Source organism: Pygocentrus nattereri, chromosome 3 (genome assembly GCF_015220715.1).
Source record: "Pygocentrus nattereri isolate fPygNat1 chromosome 3, fPygNat1.pri, whole genome shotgun sequence".
In the NCBI taxonomy this organism is placed as follows: Eukaryota; Metazoa; Chordata; class Actinopteri; order Characiformes; family Serrasalmidae; genus Pygocentrus; species Pygocentrus nattereri.
Window position 1 is genome coordinate 33,056,345 of NC_051213.1, and position 24,243 is coordinate 33,080,587.

Genomic DNA, 24,243 nt, shown 5'->3' on the forward strand with positions numbered 1-24,243 from the left:
TCATAGCAGTGTTCCAACATCTAGTGTAAAGCCTTCCCAGAAGAGTAGAGGCTGTTGCTACAGCCAAGGGGTGGCAAAATGATGTATAGCATACTGAAACAGCTGGTTTTCAAATGCTTGCACATCAACAATACACATATAATCATACTGTATCACATTGGGCTTTAAAAGAACCAGTGATTTCTGTGTTAAATGCAAGAAAAGTTGACTTTCAAATTCAAATGCTGTGCAAAACAACAAAAATGACATCATTGTCCATCACAAGTTGTATTGTGCACTGGCCAGACAGGGTTTGGTATCATAAAAACAGGGTTAGTTGTGGAATAGGGTGGAAAGAGGTAGTATTAAAGTCGTTTTTCATGTTTGTGCATGTGTTTGTGCTGTTTTTGTGGGTCGTCTGTGTTCTGAATAACTTCTTTAACAATACACTTAAGGAAACCTTCTTTCCAGAGAAGGAAAGATAACACTGGGTCTTGATTACATCAGCTTTCATTTCAAAAGCTAAAAAAAATAGAACTTAGACTTTAATTATGGCACACAGTCCTGCATCAATATTCAAACGATAGAAGAATGTTTGATGAAGCACAGATCCAACCTGCCCTGACACCAAATACTGCCCTTCATGAACTGCTTAGGTTTTCCTACACTTTTGCCTCGTGTCATGTCATCTTATAAGACTGTCTTCGGGAGACTCCTTTGTGTGTGTGAGGCCTCCGAGACTTTTCTTTGGAACTGTCAGCCAATCGTTTTCGTCTATCCAGTGCTTCCACTTGATTGAGTACTGGGAATGAAAACACAGCTCTGTGTACATGTGAGATTATGATATTTCGACTCAGGGTTTGCCCACTGTGAGTATTTTAGCTTGTGTGCACTTTTCAGCTGGAGCTGGTCCAGTCAGACTTCATCTCATGCTTGTTTTCGGGTTATCTTGCTCATTCTTACCAGCACTGTCAGCAAAAGAGCTCAGGATGTCCTGAAGTAAATACACATTAGTCAAGTGCATTTAACTTGTTATGAAGAATGTCACTCCACAAATCCAGTGAAAGCAGTTCAAATTTCCAGTATAATGCCAAAAAAACATGGACATTCCATTTATATGTAGCTGTTGAACATCTCATTCCCATACGAAGTTTGTCTCCCTTTTGTTGCATAAACAGCCTCCACTCTTCTGGTAAGGCTTTCCAGATTTGGAATCATGGCTGTTGCTGTTTAGCCACAAGAGCTTTGGTGGGATTTGGCACTGGTGTTGGGCAATAAGGCCTGACTCACAGTCGCCATTTCAATTCATCCCAAAAATGTTGGATGAGGTTGAGGTCAGGGCATTGTGCAGGCCAATCAAGTTCTTCCACATCAGACTCAACAAACAATTTCTTTTTGGACCTCGCTTTGTGCTTGGGGGCACAGTCATGCCAGAAGGGTCTTCCCCAAACTGTGCCACAAATTTGGAAGCACACAATTTTCTAGAATATTATTCTATGCTGTAACATATATTTTTCTTTGTTAGAACTAAGGTGCAGAGCCCAAACTCTGAAAAAAACAGCCCAGGCCATTATTCCTCCTCATCCAAACCTTACAGTTGGCGCTATGCATTCAGACAGGCAGAGTTCTTCTGGCACCTGTCAAACTCAGAGGGTCAGATGGTGATGCGTGACTCATCACTCCAGAGAATGTGTTTGCACTGCTTCAGAATTCAATGGCTGTTTGTTTTACACCTCTACACCTATTGGAGGAATTAAAAAGGCAACTGGGAGCCAGGCCTTATTGCCCAACATCAGCACCAAACCTCACTACTGCTCTTGTGGCTGATTGGAATCCTTACATCACCACATGTGGCATTTTACACACTTCAACCCTGTACACTTACAGTTAACTAGGGCAGCTCTAGCAGGACCCACATTTTACAAATGGACTTCTTGAAAAGGTGGTATCCTATAAGTGTAGCATGCTTATCTCTTCAGTATCCATTATACTGCCAGTGTTGTGTGTGGATATTGCTTGCCTGGTTTGGGCCTGTTATCATGGAGCCCATTATTTAGAAGGGTGTCCATGTACCACATTGGCAAAAGTATATGTAGTGTAGAAGTACAGTAATACATGGCCTTTTCATTTCACTGGTTTGGTGGAAATAATGAGAGTTCTGTGTAGCAGACGTCTGAAAAAAAGCACATACTTGTTTACAGCCTCTTGTCCACGGTGTCATTTTGCTGATTCGTGTTACTAGTGTTTCAGTAAAAATGCCCTTTATGTTGTTTTTCTCTCAATACATCAAACCCCACATCAGACTGGGTTGGCGACGTCACTGAATAATTAGATCAGCGATCATTTCACGGTTTGATCACTTACTGTGGTCTTAGAAGTGACCAAACTGCTCGGTTTGCTCAGAAACTGTGATAAAATATTCCTAGAAATGTTTTCAAGTCGTCCCCTACGACCCCCCCCCCCCCCCTAACTAAATTAGGTAGGCTAGTAATGAAGCTCAGTGTAGCCGCTCAACCAATAGATTCTTGGAATTCTAAGGCTCTTAGAGAAGTGCGTTACTCAGTTTGTGACTGATGACCAGTGGACATTATTGTAAAGTATAAAACTCCGTAGTCGTGCTGTATGCGAGTGGGCTTTGTGTGCCTGGAGAAGGGGGCGGGGGGCGGGGAGCAGCTCTCCACATTGCAGTTATTTTATCCCCACCCATATTCCGACAATCACCGCCCCTTGTGATGCGATTGGCAAACTTATCTCTCGACATGCGCTCTGATTGGCTTGTTCTTCACACTAGCCGGCCTGTCCGAAAGGAGTTCAGCTGGATCGGAACTACAATCCAATCAGCGCAGGAGGCCGATGGAATTAGCCAATCCCAGCGCAGGAGGCGGGGCATGTCAGAATATGGGTGGTAAAATAATCCTCTCGCCAGTGAGGGTTACAGTTGGACCACCGCTCTCTGAGAAAGCCAACTGAATTTGATGCTGAGCTGAATGAAAGACGCATTTATAGCCTTTTTACAGATAATAATGCACTGAGTTGTCGCGTTCGTGCCTAAATGGTTTATTTCCCCTCCGATTGTGGACGAGCTAGACTATTAAACCCTCTCTGTATGTGTCTGACTCTCGAGACGCAGGAGAACATACCTTTGTTTTGGTATTAGGCAAATCAGAAGCCTACCAAACACATATTAAGGTATATTCAGCATGGATAGTATAGAAAAGGACAACAGGTCGGATGAAGACTGTGAATCAGGCGAAGAGGAAGAAGAAGTGGACCCCAGGATTCAGGTAGGCTAAGCCTCTCCATTCGCTTTGGCCTGTTTTACCAGCCAGTGGTTCTTTGTTGAATTTGAATACCGTGAATTTTAAATGGCCTGATTTACCAGAGCTAACAAACGGGATTATCAAACAAACAGCCTTTACACTGATGTATAAAACTGTCCTCAGATGACTGGAGGCCATGTGCAGAGGCATTTTAGTCGCTTTAAAGCAACGGTGTTGATTCTTTAGTCAGAGGGTTAAACACCGTCTGCACACGAGTGGCCTGACATTCACTGTGAGAATGAACGTTTAACTGTTAGTGATTGAGCAGTTTGCTGTCAGACGGAACATTTCAAGCTCATTCTGTAAATATTGTGATATGGTGTATCGTATAAAGTATATTTCATTGTCATATCACCCAGCTGTACTCTAACCTATGAAGAAAAAAATGTGCCAGACTGAAAAGCAGTCACTATAGTAGACCAATGGGAAACCCAGTGTGCACATGCCATTATTTTTCCATAGTGACATGCAGAATATGTGCCAAAAAAAAATTATTACATTGTTTTTATTAAAAAAAAAAAAAAAAGAAAAAAAAAAGGTGGATTTGCAGTTAAAATGTCCTTGAAAACCTTGAAATGTCACAAAGGCACAACTTTGCTTTCCACCATGCAGTACTTTCAATTTGCTTCATTGAAATGCAGCCATAACAGTGAAAACAGTTCAGTACAACACACTTTACTTTTCCATAGGTCACCGGCAGAATATGTGCCAAAATGAAAAGCTAAACATCTACAATGTTTCCGTGTCGCTTGACTTTTTTGTGCTTCAGATGTATTTGTCTCTTTAAAAGGCAACCAAAATGAAAATGCAATGCGCATGTGAGACTGGGTTTAGACAGTAACATGTGGAAATGATGCAGAAGTAAAAAATCCATTACATTACTCTGCACAGTGGAAAGCAATAGCTGTGCCATCGTTACTTCTCAAGGTGGGTTGTATTAAATTCTGCATTTCTTGTTTTAAATGCATATCAGCATGAATTGTTTTTCAGAGGACAAGCATCATGAAAACAATGTAATAGAGGCTTTGTTTTTCATTTTGAGTTGTATTCTGCATGTCACTGTGGAACTATAACATCATCTGTGATTTGCTTTTCCTGTTTTTCCACTGTAGTGATTCCTTTTCAGTTTGGCACAAAATTCTTCTCCACAGTAATGTACAGTTCTAACTGCATAGGCCTATAGAAATAAACTGCATATATACCGCTGCTGTCGGAAGAAAACCTTGTATCTCCAAAATAGTAACTTTACAGGAGAAGGAAAAAAAACATACTTCACTTTCAATGTAAGTCAGTGGAACCAGAATTTTTCTCATGTCATTTTGGGTAATTTTCTCTCATCACAAAATTTACAAACATGTAAAGAGTAGCAGATACTTTCAAATTATGTCAAAAACTGAAAAATGCCAAAAATGGAGATACAAGGTTTTCTTCCGAGAGCAACTATATATATTCTCTATGTACACATACATGCATACATACATACATACAGACAGACACAGGATGTACAGCTAAAATGTCACAGTGGACAGACAGTATATTATACACAGCTGCAGTATGTTAAAGTCCATAAGTGCATCAGGAGAGAAGAGGGCCGTGGGAAGGGATTATGACCTGCCATATACAGTAGGTATGTTATGGACATTGCAATGCGTGCATTAAAGTGCAGTGAATCCCACAAGTTCAAGTTCATAGCATGTTCACTTGTCTGTGTTGTTTTTATTCCTGCTCGCCTTCTGAATTCCATTTTTTTTTCAAACCAGGGAGAGCTTGAGAAATTGAATCAGTCTACAGATGACATCAACAGATGTGAAACAGAGCTGGAGGTAAGATAACACATTCCGACACACCACAACGCAAATTCTCTCTTGGAATTCAAACTTGCAGGGGATTTTCTAACACTGAGCTTCACTTAAGCTATTCAAAACATTCAGGTCATTCAAGCCCAGTTTATGTAAGTCGACAATCTTTGGATGCTGTAATCTGCCTGCTAACTGTGTCACAAACCTGTGAAACATCTAGAGAGATTTGTTCTGTACCTTGGGCAAACTTATGATTCTGACAGAATCAAACTTAGGCAAGCAAGCTTAATCCACAGAAAAGGGATTATGTTATTTAAAGGGCCCATATCCTGCATTTTCTGTGAATTATTTACCCCTTAGAACTAAACGGACTTTACTCTATTTACCCCTTAGAACTAAACAGACTTTACTCTATTTACCCCTTAGAACTAAACAGACTTTGCTCTATTTACCCTTTAGAACTAAACAGACTTTACTCTATTTACCCCTTAGAACTAAACAGACTTTGCTCTATTTACCCTTTAGAACTAAACAGACTTTACTCTATTTACCCCTTAGAACTAAACAGACTTTGCTCTATTTACCCTTTAGAACTAAACAGACTTTACTCTATTTACCCCTTAGAACTAAACAGACTTTACTCTATTTACCCTTTAGAACTAAACAGACTTTACTCTATTTACCCCTTAGAACTAAACAGACTTTACTCTATTTACCCTTTAGAACTAAACAGACTTTGCTCTATTTACCCTTTAGAACTAAACAGACTTTACTCCATTTACCCCTTAGAACTAAACAGACTTTGCTCTATTTACCCTTTAGAACTAAACAGACTTTACTCTATTTACCCCTTAGAACTAAACAGACTTTGCTCTATTTACCCTTTAGAACTAAACAGACTTTACTCTATTTACCCCTTAGAACTAAACAGACTTTACTCTATTTACCCTTTAGAACTAAACAGACTTTACTCTATTTACCCCTTAGAACTAAACAGACTTTGCTCTATTTACCCCTTAGAACTAAACAGACTTTACTCTATTTACCCCTTAGAACTAAACAGACTTTACTCTATTTACCCCTTAGAACTAAACAGACTTTACTCTATTTACCCTTTAGAACTAAACAGACTTTACTCTATTTACCCCTTAGAACTAAACAGACTTTGCTCTATTTACCCTTTAGAACTAAACAGACTTTACTCTATTTACCCCTTAGAACTAAACAGACTTTACTCTATTTACCCTTTAGAACTAAACAGACTTTACTCTATTTACCCCTTAGAACTAAACAGACTTTACTCTATTTACCCTTTAGAACTAAATGGACTTTACTCTATTTACCCTTTAGAACTAAACAGACTTTACTCTATTTACCCCTTAGAACTAAACAGACTTTACTCTATTTACCCTTTAGAACTAAATGGACTTTACTCTATTTACCCTTTAGAACTAAACAGACTTTACTCTATTTACCCCTTAGAACTAAACAGACTTTACTCTATTTACCCTTTAGAACTAAACAGACTTTACTCTATTTACCCTTTAGAACTAAACGGACTTTACTCTATTTACCCTTTAGAACTAAACAGACTTTACTCTATTTACCCCTTAGAACTAAACAGACTTTACTCTATTTACCCTTTAGAACTAAACAGACTTTACTCTATTTACCCTTTAGAACTAAACGGACTTTACTCTATTTACCCTTTAGAACTAAACAGACTTTACTCTATTTACCCTTTAGAACTAAACAGACTTTACTCTATTTACCCTATAGGCTACCTATATAAGTGTTTAAATGCTAAATCAAGCTCTATATTTAAATAAAATGGATGACCGTTCAATTTTATGATATTGGCCCTTTTAAGCTTATGGCATCAGATGACCGTATACAAGATTTATGTACCAGCAGTGTGATTTGCATGCTTTTTTGTAGAGCAACCAGACAGAAATCAGTTGACATGTTTAAAGAGTCTTGCTGAAGGTACACAAGCTCTTGTAACTACCTGCCCCAGATCTCGGGCTCTGTTTGGGCATGCTATAATGTAATATATTTTCTTGGCTCATCTACATCTGCAGTGCGGTCAGCTGGTCAGGAATAGAAATAGACTCAGCAAATTGGTCCTCTGATGTACTTCTTACTTCAGTCTGTTTTTTTTTTTCTTCAAAAATAAGATGATATGCTTTCATTTTATTTTCATCTTGCTTTTCTCCAGATATGAGCAACAAGCATTGTAGATTCTTACTGCAGTTTTTTTTGTTTGTTTGGTTTATTTATTTATTTATTTCCTTGTTTTTCCTACCCGTGCCTGTCTGCAGATCAGGCTTAAAATAGTGCAAAATAACCGCACAAAGCTGACTTGAAGTTCTGGTCATTGTTGTGCAGAGCAGTGTGAAAGTAAACAACTGATGCAACCTGAAGTAATTATTTAAACCCATTTAAACCCATAAAACTCACAGTTGAGTCTGAATCAACCTACACTTCCCTACCTGGCACATCTGGGAGAAAACTGTGCAGGCCAATACTGTATCCTCTTCAGCTGTGAATATGAGGCTTCCCCTCAGAATGGACTTGCAGGTCCCAGGGTCTGAGTGTTGGCAAAGTGTGGTGTTTGCTGTCCTGCAGATGCTGTGACCTGTGTAAACATTCCTCTTGGTGCATGTATTGTGCTGATATTACAGCCAAGAACAAACCAACATGATGCTGAGTGGCAGAGCTGTTATAGTTTTACAGTTTTCATTAGTTTTTATTGGTGTTTAGCCTTTCATTTCTTTGTTAAGGGTGCATTAGTAGTTTTAGTTTGGTTTTAATTTCTAAAAAGTGCTTTAGTTTTTCCAAGTTTCAGTTTTAGGTTTAGTATTTAATATTGTGATTAATGCTGTGTCATTTGAAAACACAGGTTTATGTCTCTTCTCATATTTAAGCAGGTAATGTTTTTGTGAATTCAGTTTTTTTACAAACTTTCTTGTAACTTTTAGAATTCTTGCTTTTATCAGTGAGTAAAGTGTTTTAGCGTACCTGGAGCAATCACTGGTGCACTCCTTTAGAATTCCCAAAAGGAATATTAAATAGCCATTTCTGGTAATAATAACTGCATTTAGCCTGTTAACGTCATTACAGATGAACAGAATTAATGGGCCTCTTTTGTACAAAGTGAAAACAAGCAGTCCTTATTATTTCATTCTTAGAAGCTCAGAGAACTGCTTTGAAACACATTGCTTATCGTGTGTGTGTGTGTGTGTGTGTGTGTGTGTGTGTGTGTGTGTGTGTGTGTTATAATTTATTTATTGTCCTTCATTAAATATGATGTTCTTCACTGGCTTAATCCAGTTAACTGCTGTTACAGCCTGAACTAAATGCATAAACAGATGGCATTATTCTGGCATCCTAACTATTTCACTGTCATTTAAAGGCTTAAGGGCAGCAAAATAAAAGCGTGTTGTTTGTATAAAAACAACGTCAAGTGCTTTGATGACAGAACAGATCAAGTTACCTCACACATAACACAGGAGTAATGTAGTTAGATTGGTGGGATGTAGTGTCAGAACCAAAAAGCGTTTCCTTGCACTATGCTTGTACCCCACTCTCCCACATGGAGAGCAACTAACTTCACCATTAAACTGATCAGCCTTTAATCAGTACTTAAAACCTGATGATTATTTTCACTTTGTGGTTTGTTGTATGTATAAATATGAAGCAGGAATGGCTACTGTTACAACAATCCTGCATTATCATAAGGAGCATGCTAAGGATGTAAACCTACATTGTAATAAAAAGAAAAAAAATTCTAAAATAGTTTTCACACTGATGATAAAAATCTGTAAAATTTTTGTCATGTATTGTATTATCAAATGTACGGAGCCCTGCTAGTAACATCCTATATAAATAAAAATAATGGCATGACTGAGTGAGGCATGGGAACGAGATCACGACTTACTAAGTTGTGGCCACGCATTAGAATCTCGTTCTGATGCTTTACTAAGGCGTGACCATGACTTAATTATCTCGTTCTCATGCATTACTAAGTTGTGGCCGTGTGTGATTTTTATTTATACAGGATGTTACCAGCGAGGCTCCATACGAATGTGATGTATTTGATGTATTTAACTAGTTGAACTAGGTAATCTGACATACAGAATTTTACCATAATAAAACTAGAATCTATAAAGTAGATAGTAAAAGTAAAGGTGATTTGTTACCCATAGCAGTAATAAACTGCAGCGTGTGTGTGTGTGTGTGTGTGTGTATGTATGTATATATATATATATATATATATATATATATATATATATATATATATATATATATATATATATATATATATATACATATATATATATATATATATATATATATATATATATATATATATATATATATATATATACACACTGCTAAAAAAAAATAAAGGGAACACTCAAATAACACATCCTAGATCTGAATGAATGAAATATTCTCATTAAATTAATGAATGAACACAAAATTAAAGTGGAAAAACACAGTACAGGCTGATCCAACTTTGATGTAATGTCCTTAAAACAAGTCAAAATGAGGCTCAGTATTGTGTGTGGCCTCCACGTGCCTGTATGACCTCCCTACAATGCCTGGGCATGCTCCTGATGAGGTGGCGGATGGTCTCCTGAGGGATCTCCTCCCAGACCTGGACTAAAGCATCTGACAACTCCTGGACAGTCTGTGGTGCAACGTGGCGTTGGTGGATGGAGCAAGACATGATGTCCCAGATGTGCTCAATCAGATTCAGGTCTGGGGAACGGGCGGGCCAGTCCATAGCTTCAATGCCTTCGTCTTGCAGGAACTGCTGACACACTCCAGCCACATGAGGTCTAGCATTGTCCTGCATTAAGAGGAACTCAGGGCCAACTGCACCAGCATATGGTCTCACAAGGGGTCTGAGGATCTCATCTCGGTACCTAATGGCAGTCAGGCTACCGCTGGCGAGCACATGGAGGGCTGTGCGGCCCTCCAAAGAAATGCCACCCCACACCATTACTGACCCACTGCCAGACCGGTCACGCTGAAGGATGTTGCAGGCAGCAGATGGCTCTCCACGGTATCTCCAGACTCTGTCACGTCTGTCACATGTGCTCAGTGTGAACCTGCTTTCATCTTGAAGAGCACAGGGCGCCAGTGGCGAATTTGCCAATCCTGGTGTTCTCTGGCAAATGCCAAGCGTCCTGCACGGTGTTGGGCTGTGAGCACAACCCCCATCTGTGGACATCGGGCCCTCATACCATCCTCATGGAGTCGGTCTCTAACCGTTTGTGCAGACACATGCACATTTGTGGCCTGCTGGAGGTTGTTTTGCAGGGCTCTGGCAGTGCTCCTCCTGTTATTATATATATTACACACACACACACACACACTCACCAGACACTTTATTAGGTACACCTTGCTAGTAAAAGGTTGAATCCCCTTTTCCCTTCAGAACTGCCTTAATTCTTTGTGGCGTACTTTCAACAAGGTGTTGGAAACATTCCTCAGAGATTTTGGTTGGTTATTTGAGTTCCTGTTGCATTTCTATAATCTCGAACCAGTCTGCCCATTCTCCTCTGACCTCTCACATCAACAAGGCATTTTCGTCCACACAACTGCCACTCACTGGATATTTTCTCTTTTTCTGACCGTTCTCTGTAAACCCTAGAGATGGTTGTGTGTGAAATCCCAGTAGATCAGCAGTTTCTGAGATACTCAGACCAGCCCGTCTGACACCAACAACCACGCCACGTTCAAAGTCACTTAAGTCACCTCTCTTCCCCATTCTGATGCTCGGTCTGCACTTCAGCAAGTTGTCCTGAGCACCTCTACATGCCGAAATGCATTGAGTTGTGGCCATGTGGTTGGCTGATTAGCTATTTGTGTTAACAAGCAATTGAACCTAATAAAGTGGCCGGTGAATATTTATGAACAAATGTTAAGCTTGAGCTTCTTGTTTATCAGCACTTTTCTGTGACGCTTACTGTTGCTGCGCTCAGTGCTATCCTTAGCTATTTGTGTTAACAAGCAATTGAACAGGTGTACCTAATAAAGTGGCTGGTGTGTGTGGTTTATTTACGTGATTTAAAAAAATAAATAAAAGTTGACCATTAAATTGTACAGCTCTTTGGGAGTAAAAAAACTTTTTTACAATATGTATTTGAGTTTGACAGAGAATAAAATGATTTATTGGATTTCTGTAGCCTTTATAGAAATAGCTATTCAGTTAATATGGAGTTATTTATTTTAATTTTGCACAATAGTGAATGGTGCTTTTGTAATTTTCTGTTTGTTTTGCTATTTGCTCAAATTAGATGTTAGTTAAATTAGTTAAAAGCAAAAAATAAATAACTAAAAAAATTTGTGCATCTCTGTGCATCAACCATAATTTATCTCTTCTCTTTCGTCAGCTTCATCACAGATTTCATTTTGTCAAAATATCATGCATCTCTAGTAGACTAGTAGTTTTCAAGCAAAGCTGTAACAGTTGTGCATGCAATGTTTTTGCTGTGGTTGTCAGGATGCAAGACAGAGGTTCCGCGCTGTGCTGGTGGAGGCCACAGTAAAACTAGATGAGCTGGTGAAGAAGATTGGCAAAGCAGTGGAGGACTCAAAACCGTACTGGGAGGCACGGCGTGTGGCTCGACAGGTGAGACTCTCACCCTCACATCAGCTCAAAGCATTATACTGCCAAACAGTCCCCAGTCAGTACAGTCAATCTTACACCCACCAGCTACTGTTATCCCTCTCGGAGGAGCATTTAGCAATCTGCGTAGAAGAGCTCAATCACTTAATAGCTTGTAATCTGTCGCTTGTGGATTTCTGTCATCATTGCTTACCTCTACAGCTCTCCGCTTTCTGTCAGGTTGCCATAGATCACACTGTGTGGCTGCCAATTGCTTATGTTTTTTGAAAGTCAGACATTCACAGTTGGTGCTGGGCAGTATTGATACAATATTTTTTCACAATATTTTCCAAGTGCACTATGGGTCGGGTTCCCGTTCAAGGATTAAATCTATTAATCTCCAGACGTTTGTAGACATCTGCATAATCTGGAGTTTGTTTTACTGAAATCAAAGTATTACATTTGAACCTTCTGCAGCAGTAACAGCCTCTGCTCTTCTGGGAAGTCTTTACACTAGGTATTGGAACATTGCCATGAGCATTTGATTGCATTCAGCTGTAAGAGGTCAGGTACTGATGTTGGATGATCAGTTCTGGATCAGAAACCCAACTCCAACTCATCCTAAAGGTATTGGATGGAGCTCCATCACTTCAGAGAACAAAGTTCCACTTCTCTAAAGCCCAGTGCTGGAGGACTTTATATCCCTCTGTGTGAAGGCATTAGGCATGGTGACCTTACGCTCATGTGCAATTGCTGTAGAGTGTCAAATTGGCAGTCCGTTTCCCTAAAAAGTTCAGTCAGTGCTTTCTGAGTTCTGGTACTCTTTGCTAGTAGTGAGGTTTGTCATAACTGGAATACCAGTATGCCACAAATAGACACAGACACAACATACAAACAGTGCAAACCCACTTAGCTGAGTGGCTGAGGTGGGGACATTACAGGCACATTTCAAATGAAAATAAAAAAAACTACAGTCTCTCAGTCACCCTCCTCATCTAGTCTTGCATCTGAAGTAGTCCACTTTGTGTTGACTTGAGTGGGCATAAAGCAATGGCCTATCTTTTGGGGTTAGTCCTAGCCTAACATGGACATCAGAGTGATTGTCATACTTGTCGAAGCTACTTGGCTCGGTCAGCTGCAGTGTCAGACAGACATGTATGGGACTCACCTATGATATAAATGACTTAAGAAATTTGGTGAAGAATTTTGCTTCTTTTTGAAAATTCACGTTCCACCTTAAAAGGTGCAGAAATTGAGTTCAAGCACCTGGACAGGTACCAAAATGTAACCCCTGCACCATTTAAGTTGGAACAGATAGTTAGAACAAGATGTTGCTGAATAAAATCCCAACTTCAGCTTTGTAGAAACAGCATTTAGCACTGTTTTTGCCTGGCCTGTAGAAAAAGTTAAGCGTCATATTGTTCATTACGGTTGTGATGAGTTGTTAAAATGACTCTTATTCAGAAGTGAAGTTACAGCTCACAGAAATAAGCCACTGTTGACCTACAAAAATAGCTTTGCTAAAATGTTACGTATCAAAAGCATCAAAAAATCTGTCACATGGAGCAGTACTGGCCATACGTCACACTACTACTCTGCTACAGGAACAAATCTGATGTACAGTAGCTTATTATTAATTTAGAAATTAGCCTTGCAGAGCATCATAAACATAAGTAATTGCCCAGCACTGCTTACATTGTTAAGCCGTGGTGCAAGAGATCCAACTTCCTTTGAAAGTTCAAATTGGCAATTACATTTAGTACATTATAACAAATCGATGTTTTCCTCTTCCTCCTAATCTAGGTCAAGGTAATTAATAGTGAAGGTCTCCTTGGCTCCATGGAGAGAATATTTTTTGCTGACCTAGTTAGTTTACTGACAAAGCATTGACTTTTTTTGGGCACTTCCTCAGTGGTGGAAGGATGGAGGGTGCACAGAGAGGTGAATGTACTCTTCAGGAACAAACAGGGCGTTTCTAAAGAAATACTGTCTACTGAATTGTTTAACTGCGTTATATAGAAAGCTATAAAATTTCATATTTATTGTTTTACTCTTTTGCCTTTTATCATTGGGTGGCATCTGAACCTTTGATCTGAAATACTGTGTTTGCAGCAGCACAAGGTTGTGCAAATATCTGAGACCATAGGTACAAGTTACACATTTTTCAGTAGATATTTCTGAGGAGATCAGATCTAAATTAATTCACTTTCTTAAGGAAAGAGAAAGTTGTTTTCTTTCTTGGTGCAGCAAAACGAATAACTTTATTTTTGTATTTACTGCTTCTTTTCAGTGGAAATAAACCAAATGAAGGGTGGCCTCTGATTTTTGCACTGTAAGCTACATTTGCGGAAGAAGTTTTATATATTGATTGATTGCTGTGTTGAAGATGTTGATATTGTTATTTTGCAATCAGCAATACTGACATGCTGAGTGTTTATAGATTAGGCAGAGCTGATAAGGGTGATGTGATCAGACTGAAGAGTGGCTTCTTGTGTCCAGTAGAGAATAAGCAATTTGGCAGTCAGGACGATGAGTGGAGGGTCAGTCATGTCTTTGTGAAATGGCAGGGCCGTCTTTCGAAGGCTGATCTCTTTAATCATGTGAAAAACCCAAACGCATTACTCATCACTCCAGACCGGCACCTGATGTATCCAGTCCTCATTAAGTACCTCTGCTAGAAGTGCATTAATAAAGCATCTCCCTAATACTCACTCTTTCTCTCTTTTGTCTCAGATTTTCTCTCTCTGTGTGTCTCTTTTTCTCTCTTTATCTGTCATCTCATGCTTTTTCTCCCTCTTTTGTCTCTCATCTGTCTATCTCTCTGCCCCCTCCCCATTTTTCTCAGATCTTTAATTGCATTGGGCTCTGCTGTGTCCTGCTTTTCACCTCTGTGAAAAAATGTTGCCACATTCTCTGCATCACAGCTGTCCCTGGATAGAATCTTAATCCTGTAACACAGCCGATTACACATCTTGATGCATGTTTCTGCTGCAGGCCTTCATTTCTACGAAAAAAGATACTGTCATGCTTATTTGAAACCGGACAAAAACAGATCACTTGTACTTCTGCCTCGGGACTGGATTTTTTTTTCAGTTTAAACTTTGCTGCAATGCTATATTGAAAAGAAGTGTTTGAGAGAGCATCATGAAGTTTAGGGACAAAGCAAACCATTGACAGCCCCAAAGCTTGCTTTGATGCATAATTGAAAGGCAAGGATGTGAAGATGTTGTGAACATTTTAACATAGAGATACTGATCATATATAGACCCACAGTCGGAATGTGTTATTTTGTGCAGCATACAAGCAGCACTGTGAGGAAGCATGTGTAAATGTGTCGGGAAGCAGTGAAACAAATTCAGATACATGTCCGATATTTCATGTACTTACCTGTTGATGCTGATGCTGAAACATTAACATTTACATTGTGTCGCAATTGGGACTAGATCTGCTGATACCATTCCAATATCATTATGTATCTCTAATGCTTAGTGTTCTGATGAGACCAGTCGGGCCCAGCTGAAGAAAGTTTAAAGAACTCTCATCATTCTTCTTCTCATTTTGGTTTTGCTGGCAGTCTGTAGCAGGTAGATAATGTTCTAGTGCTTCTTGCTCAGAATAGATGGCCAGAGCTGTGAGAATTAAAGAACATAATCACAGTGATAGGATGTGCTTTGTTCTCCTCAGTTCTCCTGAGATGATACTCCTGAAAGTCTGGGATTGCTTTCATCCTCTTGGTTGTCTGTGAATCTTTCCACAGAGGGGGCCAGTGAAGGCTGGTGAGCCTGTTTTATCACTTTTAATTAAGATATTGCACTTTCAGATGAAAGGATTTGCAGTGGGATTTTTAGATTAATTAAATATCCTCATGGAATCGAGGGATCTCTCATCCACTCTCACAGCAGTTCTCTAACCTGCCCTGTTGATAATTATGGTGAAGCTTGCAGTACTTTTAGTAACTTTCCATAATTTTATGATTTAAAACAATCTATCTGGAAAAGAGTTAAAGGGCTCTAAGACTGGCCTGTGGTTCTGAAACCAGAGTGGTCCTCAGGGACCGAAGATGGTTGGTCTACTATGTGTTGGGCGCTAGGATAAAGTAAACTCTTTGGGAGGCAGTTTGGGAGCCACTGGGCTAAACTATTGGATCTTGCGAGGGAGACTACGAGGAAATATAGCTGCTGTGCCGTTGTTGGCCTAGTCTTCATAATATAGCATAAGTGTTGTATTCTTGTAGTGTTTCTGTCTAGAAACCGCTAGGAAATGGCAAAAAAAGACTCATTCAAACCGCTGAAAGGCTGCGTTAACATAGGAGCATTAGCAGCAATATAGTGGTGCATTGGGCAACTCATCTGGCGGTAGAAGACCAGAAATGGAAGAAGACCACGTGAAAGAGTCAAAACACAGTGGACAGCCATCACTGTCTCTGTGTTGCATTTGTGATATAGATTTCTGTTTGCTGTAGAAAAAGAAGAAGGCCCGTTAATGGACTTAGTGGGTGGGTGATTAAGGTTACTGGCCCACCCACTCATTTCTATGGTAGAGGAAATGCGGTGAAAATGTACAGTATGGAGAGTATGCAAAAATGTAGAAAGTGAATCAGGCAGCAAAGATATTTGATGACTGCAGTATCAGTGCAGTGTGAAGCCCCCCTTGACTTTGTGACAGCGTGTAGTTATAATAAGTAGAAGTTCTGCAGACTCTGCAGGCATGCTGAGTGGGGTCAGGTAAAGGCAGGAGTGGTGGTGGTGGGGGGGGGGGGGGTTGGGGTATGATGTGATGAGTTGTGGCAGAGGCCCTTTTCCACTCGTGGTTATGGATGTTAATCACTAATCCGCAGTCAGACTGACAGGCTGCATTCTGCCAATTCCGTGAGTGTAATGGGCTCTGCTGGGGGACAGGCTAAGGTCGCCATACCTAGTTTTACTTGCAAACGGTATACAGTATCACCCTTCACTTAATTTCCAGTCAAAATGGTCATTGAGTACAAGCTATTCATTTCTCAGAAAATGTTTCTGGGTAGATTAGGCTGATCTACTTGCATGAAGATCTTTTTTTTTTTAAGACGGCATATTTAAAAAAAAAAAAAAAACCTTCTTTCCAGTATGATTCAACTTAGAAGAAAGGATTGAGCATCTACTGCTCTGAGCGCCTACAGCCATTTTGAGCTTGCCTGCTTTTTTTTCCCATCTCCCCCTCTCCGTCTTCTCTGGCCTTCCCTTTTTTCCCTCTGACTGATTTAGTTTTTTCTTTCTATCTCTTCATTGAGTGAGTTTTGTCTGGCTCTGTTGACCAGAGTAGAGTGAAGGGGAAGGGCAAGGGCAAGGGCAAGGTCACAGTAGTTTGCTGAAAACCTCAGCTTTTCTCAAGTCTCAAGGTGAAGAATCAGGCTGTTGTTTGTGTCCTTTTTTTGTGTGTGTTGCTCTGCTGAACTCAGTTATGTAACTGTAACTGCTGCTGATGCGGCCAGGCAAACTCATCATGTTTAACACTCACCCAGTGGGGTTTCAACCAAAGCATGACGCCAGATTTTATGCAATCTGCTTAGGACATTGTACATTTCCCTCTCTTTCTGCTCAGCTGTTGGACTTTTGGGGGTTGATTTAGCCAGGTTCTGCATTAAAAGGGATTTTCCATAGAGAATCTCAATTTACAACTTAGATGCACTTACATAATTTCTCATTTTCCCTCATAGGCGACTCCCTAATTCTGGTGCAGTTCTCCCTATTAGCAAATCGGGGGTGTGAAGGCTCACAGTTGATATGAAATTATAACACATTTTCATAGAAAATGCCACATGACCCAGCACCTCAACAGGACCAGAGGACACTAACCGCTCTACCACACAACTTTTGTTGAAGCCTGACTGGCTAGTATGATCCATAGTGACATGCATGAAAGAAAGGCTATGCTGTTCTTCCCTCCTGATGTGAGTGCATGGTGAATGACACAGCTGGGTTTCAAACCTTAATGCCGGCTGAAAAGGGCACAGTGCTTTAATTGGCTAATCTCTGGGTAGCAAACGTGGGTTTTTCAACTTCTTCCCCACCACTGCTCTGCATGCTTGTACACTGACAGCTGAATTTTAGTTAATGTACAGTGGAAGTTTGTGATGCACACTGACCTGCCACTGTTTCTACACTCGGTGTCCATTTCACCAGTTCTATTAATCATATAGGTGCACTTTGTAGTTCTTCAATTGCAGACTGTAGTTCATCTGTTTCTCTGCATACTTTGTAAGCCCCCTTCTTCAATGATCAGGACCACCACAGAACACGTACTATTTGGGTGATTGGATCATTCTCAGCATGGCAATGACACTGATGTGGTGGTGGAACGTGTGTATTGTGCTATTTCAACCGATAATTCAATTTTATTTCATTTCCTTTTAATTAATTATTTTTTTTAGCTCATGCACTTGCTGAGCATTTGCATTTTTTCAAACTCACTCGGATGGATAGCATAGTGAATAACATTGCTACACCCATGCTTGGAAGTAGTGCTGTGCATGCTATGGAGATAAAATGCAATGTTCAGTAAGGCTGTTAGATATTATGATTATGAAATGAGAAGTGCTAGATATTATTAAAATAGTGTGCCTCTAACGATGTGGTACAAATACAGACTTTAATTCTTTATGATGATGCAGATTTGTTGTAACAGTGGCCACTGTTGCTTTTTACTCCATTTTATTATGTAGTTTATGCATTTTATGCATGTTTGATGCATTTTCACAGTCTAGTAGTTCAGCAGTTTTTGAGCAAGGATATTTTGTAACTGTTAATTTAGCTGAATGGTTAAGTTCATTGTTGTCCATGTGGGAGAACATGGTTCAAGCCTTGCTCAAGGAAGCACTACTTGGGGGTTGAAGGCTACACTCCCACCAACAGCACTGTAATATAATTGTATTTAGTGCTTGTCAAATGGCGCCATGCTCATGTTCACAGTCTTATTAGCTGTGTCATGGCTATGTAGGAGAAATGAATGATCTATCTTTAACCTGTTTTATGATTACTGCATTTCTATGTCATTAATCACAATTTATTCATTAGCATTTTTGGTATCCACAAGGTTATTGTCATTGGCATCTTATCGGCACAGAAATCTATTGATCTATTTTTGTATAAAAAATTAAAATCTTTTCATTAGACTGTTACATTAGTCTGTCTTTGGATTTTAGCCGGTTGTAAGCTAACCTGGATTTTACTAGCAAGGAGTGGTCAGAATATTCCAAATAACCTTTGACAAAGCACTCGATCAAAACATCCATCCATCCATTTTCCAAGCCGCTTCTTGATCAAAACACTTTGACAGCTAATTTATTTATTTATTTATTTATTTTTACAGCTACTCACCTTTGCAGAATTGAGCTTCACTATGCATGTGCATTTAGTGAACTCGGTGCTGCTTGTGAATGTATACTGAGCTCTGGGGTGCGAGAGGCAGGAGTCCTCTGAGAGATGAGCTTTGAGATGAAACAGACATTACAAATGACCTCACATGGGAGACAGCTGAGGAGCATGCAGAGAAGATGTAGGCCAATAGACAAATGTAAACCACTTTAAATGGGTCACATTGTGTTCTAGACGTCCCAAAATATATGTCATTGTGGGGAGCATTGCAAGCCAAATGTCCCAACACCCTTGTTTTGTCTATATTTCATCAAATTCAGAGTCAGTACTCTGTCAGTACTGACTTACTTGAGTGCTAACCATTTTAAAGAGAGGAATGTACTGAATCAGCCTGAATCAACTAACAAACAAAAAGGTCCATCGGGCACTGTGTCAGCTGGCTTTCAGGTACTCTGGGCCCAGTAAAGTTAATGATACATTATTGTAAGTCATGAGAAGGGCTTATTTTCAACTCTGGAATTGGGCCAAAAGTAGACAATTAAGTTCTGTCATTTTTTTTTGAGTACCTTGCCTTATACTCAAGCTATCAGAGCAGAGAGTACATTCAAACTTTTCCCTTGGTTGTTTTTCATATATTGGAAGTTTAAATACCTAGCTGTGGTAAAAAAGCCAGATGCCATAACAAAAGATGCCATAACAAATATTAGGCAGTGCCAAAAGCTTAACATTTGTTAAACAAGTAATTCTGAACCTGAAGCCTAGCCAGTAGCCAAACTAGAGGTTCACTTAAAGCGTTTGAGTACTTTCTGGGGGCTCTGTAACTCTTGGCTTGGAACATGGACTGTATGGCCAAAAGTATGTGGACACCTGACGTCCAGCACTGATGTTGGACAAGAAGGCCTGGCTCATAGTCGACGTTCTGGTTAATCCCAAAAGTGTTCAGTGGGGTTGAAGTCTGGGGTCTGTGCAAACATGCCAGACCACATCTTTATGAACCTCACTTTGTGCACAGAGACACAGTCTGGAAGGGCCTTCTCCAAACTAATGTTGGAAGCATACAATTGTCTAAAATGGCTTTGTTTTCTGTAGCATTAACATTACCCCTGACTGGAGCTAAGAGGCCAAGCCCAAACACTGAAAAACCCAGACCCATTATCTCTCCTCCACCGAACTTATACCAGATTCATCCATCAGACTGCCAGATAATGAAGCATGATTCAGCACTACAGAGAACGCATTTTCAGTGCTCTAAAGTCCAGTGGCAGAATGTTTTCCACCACTCCAGCTTGCGCCTAGCATTGTGTGTAGGGATCTTACTCCCATAGGCAGTTTGGAGCTCTGCGGTGAGTGGCACAACAGAGGATAGCGCACTTCAGTACTTGTCGGCCTTGCTCTGTGGGTTTGCATGAACTACTGTTTCATGGCTGAGTTGATTTTGCTGGTGGTAAAGGTGTGGCTAAAACACTTGAACTCAATAATTAGGACGGGTGACCTCATATTTACATTTATGGCCAAGATGATGTTAGGAGTCTTGCCCAAGGACTCTTATTGGTATAGTCTAGGGTGCTTGCCCTGGTGGGGGACTGAACCCCCAATCTACAGTGTAGAAGGCAGAAGTGTTACCCACTACACTATACCAACCAACCTCATACATGTGGCCACATTGTGTATTAAAAGTCGCTGCAGTGGTGGATAATAACACTCAACAAAAACAGTTTCTGCTTTCAAATTATTCAGATTTTAGTCTGACCATCCTGCTTTAAACAGCTTTGAATGTGGCAGTTTATCAGGACATGCTGCTCAGTCTTACTAGTTTTTTTTTTATCTCTTCTGTGTAAAAATGAGTAGTTGATGTCCTTTGAATATTCTTCACAAGTAAAATAAAAAAAAAACCTTTAAGGCATTTGATGAGCACTGCGTTTTTGTATTCATGAGCACCGTGAGCTTTGACCATGCCTCTTTTTAATTTACGTATTCATGTTGGACTGAAATGAAGGCATAGAAAGCCGGTACGTGGTCAGACTGCAACTGCTACAGAAGCATCAGAGCTAGAATATATAATCTTTATATGTTACTTTCTATGGTCAGTGCCCTGGTGTGCTGAAAATTATTCAGTGCTTGCCTTGATTAGCTATCACTAATTGATAACTGAAATGAATGTATAGTTTTCTGCCAAGTTATCACATCTTCAACTGTTTTCTACCTCTTCACCTTCCATACTTGCATCTCAGAAAGCATGTTCTTGTCTCATCATCTTTGAAGTGTAGCACACTGTCAGCTGCCAGCGCCAATGTGCTGTCAACACATCTACTTTGTATGAACTAAATATAGCAAAAGCAGATCAGAGAGGCGAGAGTGAGAGCAACAGCAATAGATGTATTGAAATATCCTACAGAGATTAGCTTTAAAGGACTGATGGAGAAGAGAGATGGAAAAGCATCTCATTTGGGATACTTTCATATTGCACTCATTAAGGATTCCTAAGGCTGTGGTAATTTCAAGTCTCAGCTGAACTTCCATCTGGTGTATTTGTTCATAATAGATTCAACAAAAGCAAATAAAGTAGACGAGTTAGCTTCTTTCTAACATTTTATATATATTTATATATATATATATATATATATATATATATATACACACATATATATATATATATATATATATATATATCAGAGGGCACAATCTGTTTAGGCCACAGAAGGAAGCATTGAAAGCTGTCCAAAGGCTACTGTACACACCGAAGGAGAAGCGCTGTGCCACACAGAGGATAGCACTGAGCGCAACAGTAAGCGTCACAGAAAAGTGCTGATAAACAAGAAGCTCAAGCTTATTTGACATTTGTTCATATATACTCACTGGCCACTTTATTAAGTACAGTTCAGTTCAGTTGTTCAATTGCTTGTTAACACAAATAGCTAATCAGCCAATCACGTGGCTGCACCTCAGTGCATTTAGGCATGTAGAGGTGGTCAAGACAACTTGCTGAAGTGCAGACCGAGCATCAGAATGGGGGAAGAAAGGGGATTTAAGTGACTTTGAACATGGCGTGGTTGTTGGTGCCAGACGGGCTGATCTGAGTACTTCAGAAACTGCTGATCTACTGGGATTTTCACACACAACCATCTCTAGGGTTCACAGAGAACGGTCAGAAAAAGAGGAAATATCCAGTGAGCGGCAGTTGTGTGGATGAAAATGCCTTGTTGATGTGAGAGGTCAGAGGAGAATGGGCAGACTGGTTTGAGACGATAGAAAGGCAACAGTAACTCAAATAACCAACCAAAATCACTGAGGAACGTTTCCAACACCTTGATGAAAGTACGTCGCGAAGAATTAAGGCAGTTCTGAAGGCAAAAGCGGGTCCAACCTTTTACTAGCAAGGTGTATCTAATAAAGTGGCTGGTTAGTGTAGATGTACAGTAATTACATCTATGTGAAATACAATGTAATTAACTAGCTTAATAACATTAGCTAATGTAAAAACAGAAGTTTAGTATTTGTCTGTTTATCTGTTTATAAGACTTAAGACTGATGCCAGGGAAATACTAGCCCTATCATGTACTACAGATTTGGATGTAACCCTTGCCAAGGTTTAATATAGTACAGTAATAGATAAATGTTGATTTAATTTATATTTTATTGCTCTTATTATTTCATAACACATTTTTAATGCTGTTTTGTAATTCCGATTACAAAATACCGATCCTCCACCAAATTTCACTGTGGGTGCTAGGCACTGTGGCTTGTAGGCCTTTTCAGGTCTCTGTCTAATCATTAGACGACTGTGTGTTGGGCAAAGCTGGAAACTGGACTCTTCAGAGATGACGAACTTGCTCCAGTCTTCCACAGTCTAGTCCTTGTGGTTTTTTACATTCCTCAGCCTGGCTCTTCTTTGCTTCTCGTTGATGAAGGCGTTTTTCTAGCTTTGCATGACTTCAGCCCTGCCCCTGAGACTGTTTTGAACTGTTCTCACCGTGCACTTCATCCCAGCTGCTGTTTGCCCTTTTTTTTTTTTTTTTTTTGAAGGTCACTTGATGTCATCCTGAGTTAGTGGTCATCCTGGTCAGTCGAGAGTCGTTTTCACACTCTGCCAATCTAAAGCTTTATTGTCCCAGGTGTCTTCTGCTTGACCTTGTTCTTGTGAACCACAGTCTTTGAAATTTTTAAGGATGGATGCAACCTGATGCTCACTGTATCCCTCTGCAAATAAAGCCAGAATTGAACTCCTTCTTTTCTTCCCTTAGAGCTTTTCACAGTCAAGAGTTGTAAAATATAAAATTCAGTTCATTATAAAACTATGAAATATATATTATGTTCTGTGATTTGGAGAATGATCACTTCCAAGTTACGTGCAAGTCTTTCATCTGTTACGACTGTAGAGATTCTGTCTCATTTGATGGGAACATGTAGATGTGGATAGGTAGGTTTTGTGTTAAGGTTCTGGGGAAGTTCTGTTGCAGAAGTGGTCTTGGATGAGGAACAAAACAATTTGACCACAGAGTCGCTAGCTCACCGTTTCAGGAAGAAATGGACCAGCCTGCTGTTTTTATTGACATTAAAAGCTTCTCCACATCAGTGTCCGTATCAGTGCTGCATGTGATGACCATCCAGTTCATTACTCAAAACATTACCTCCTTTGTATGATGTTAAAGCTGCAGAAAGGGGAGGGGGGACAAAGTTAGAGATAGAGTTGAGCATCCTGACAGCCTAGTGGATGAAGCTGTCCCCCAGTCTGCTGGTCCTGACCTGGAGACTCTGCAGTCTTCTCCCTGATGGCAGCAGGCTGAAAAAGCTGTGTAGTGAGTGAGTCCGATCACCTGCCATGCAGAGGGCTTTCCGGGTGAGATAGGAGCTGTATCTCTTGGAGAGAGGGGAGGGAGGTGCCAACGATCTTCTCAGCAGCTCTCACGATGCGCTGGTGTCTTGCGGCAGGACATGGTGCGGGCGCCATACCACATGGTTACGCAGCTGGTCAGGATGCTCTTGATGCTCTGTAGAAGGTGCACATGATAGGGGCTGGGGCTCTGGCTCTTTTCAGTTTGCAGAGGAATTAGAGGCGCTGGCCAGTGATGCTGTGTTGTTGGCCCAGGAGATCATTTCGGATAGACTTGCTTAAATGTTTGCTAAAATTTTATAGATAAGTAACACTGTTATCTATAAAAAATAGACAAGATATG

The 24,243-nt window shown here is 40.1% G+C and overlaps 1 protein-coding gene across 1 annotated transcript in view; it reads left to right on the top strand.

Moving 5' to 3' along the window:
- The first annotated feature begins 2,892 nt into the window (after nt 1–2,892).
- The window catches only part of sh3bp5b (SH3-domain binding protein 5b (BTK-associated)), a 33,119-nt gene continuing 11,768 nt past the window's right edge, over nt 2,893–24,243 (top strand). Inside the window, exons 1-3 of the mRNA XM_017714364.2 lie at nt 2,893–3,263; nt 5,060–5,122; nt 11,616–11,744. Of these exons, the coding sequence (XP_017569853.1) occupies nt 3,180–3,263; nt 5,060–5,122; nt 11,616–11,744 (276 nt within the window). The 5' untranslated portion in view covers nt 2,893–3,179. The remainder of the gene's footprint in view (nt 3,264–5,059; nt 5,123–11,615; nt 11,745–24,243) is intronic.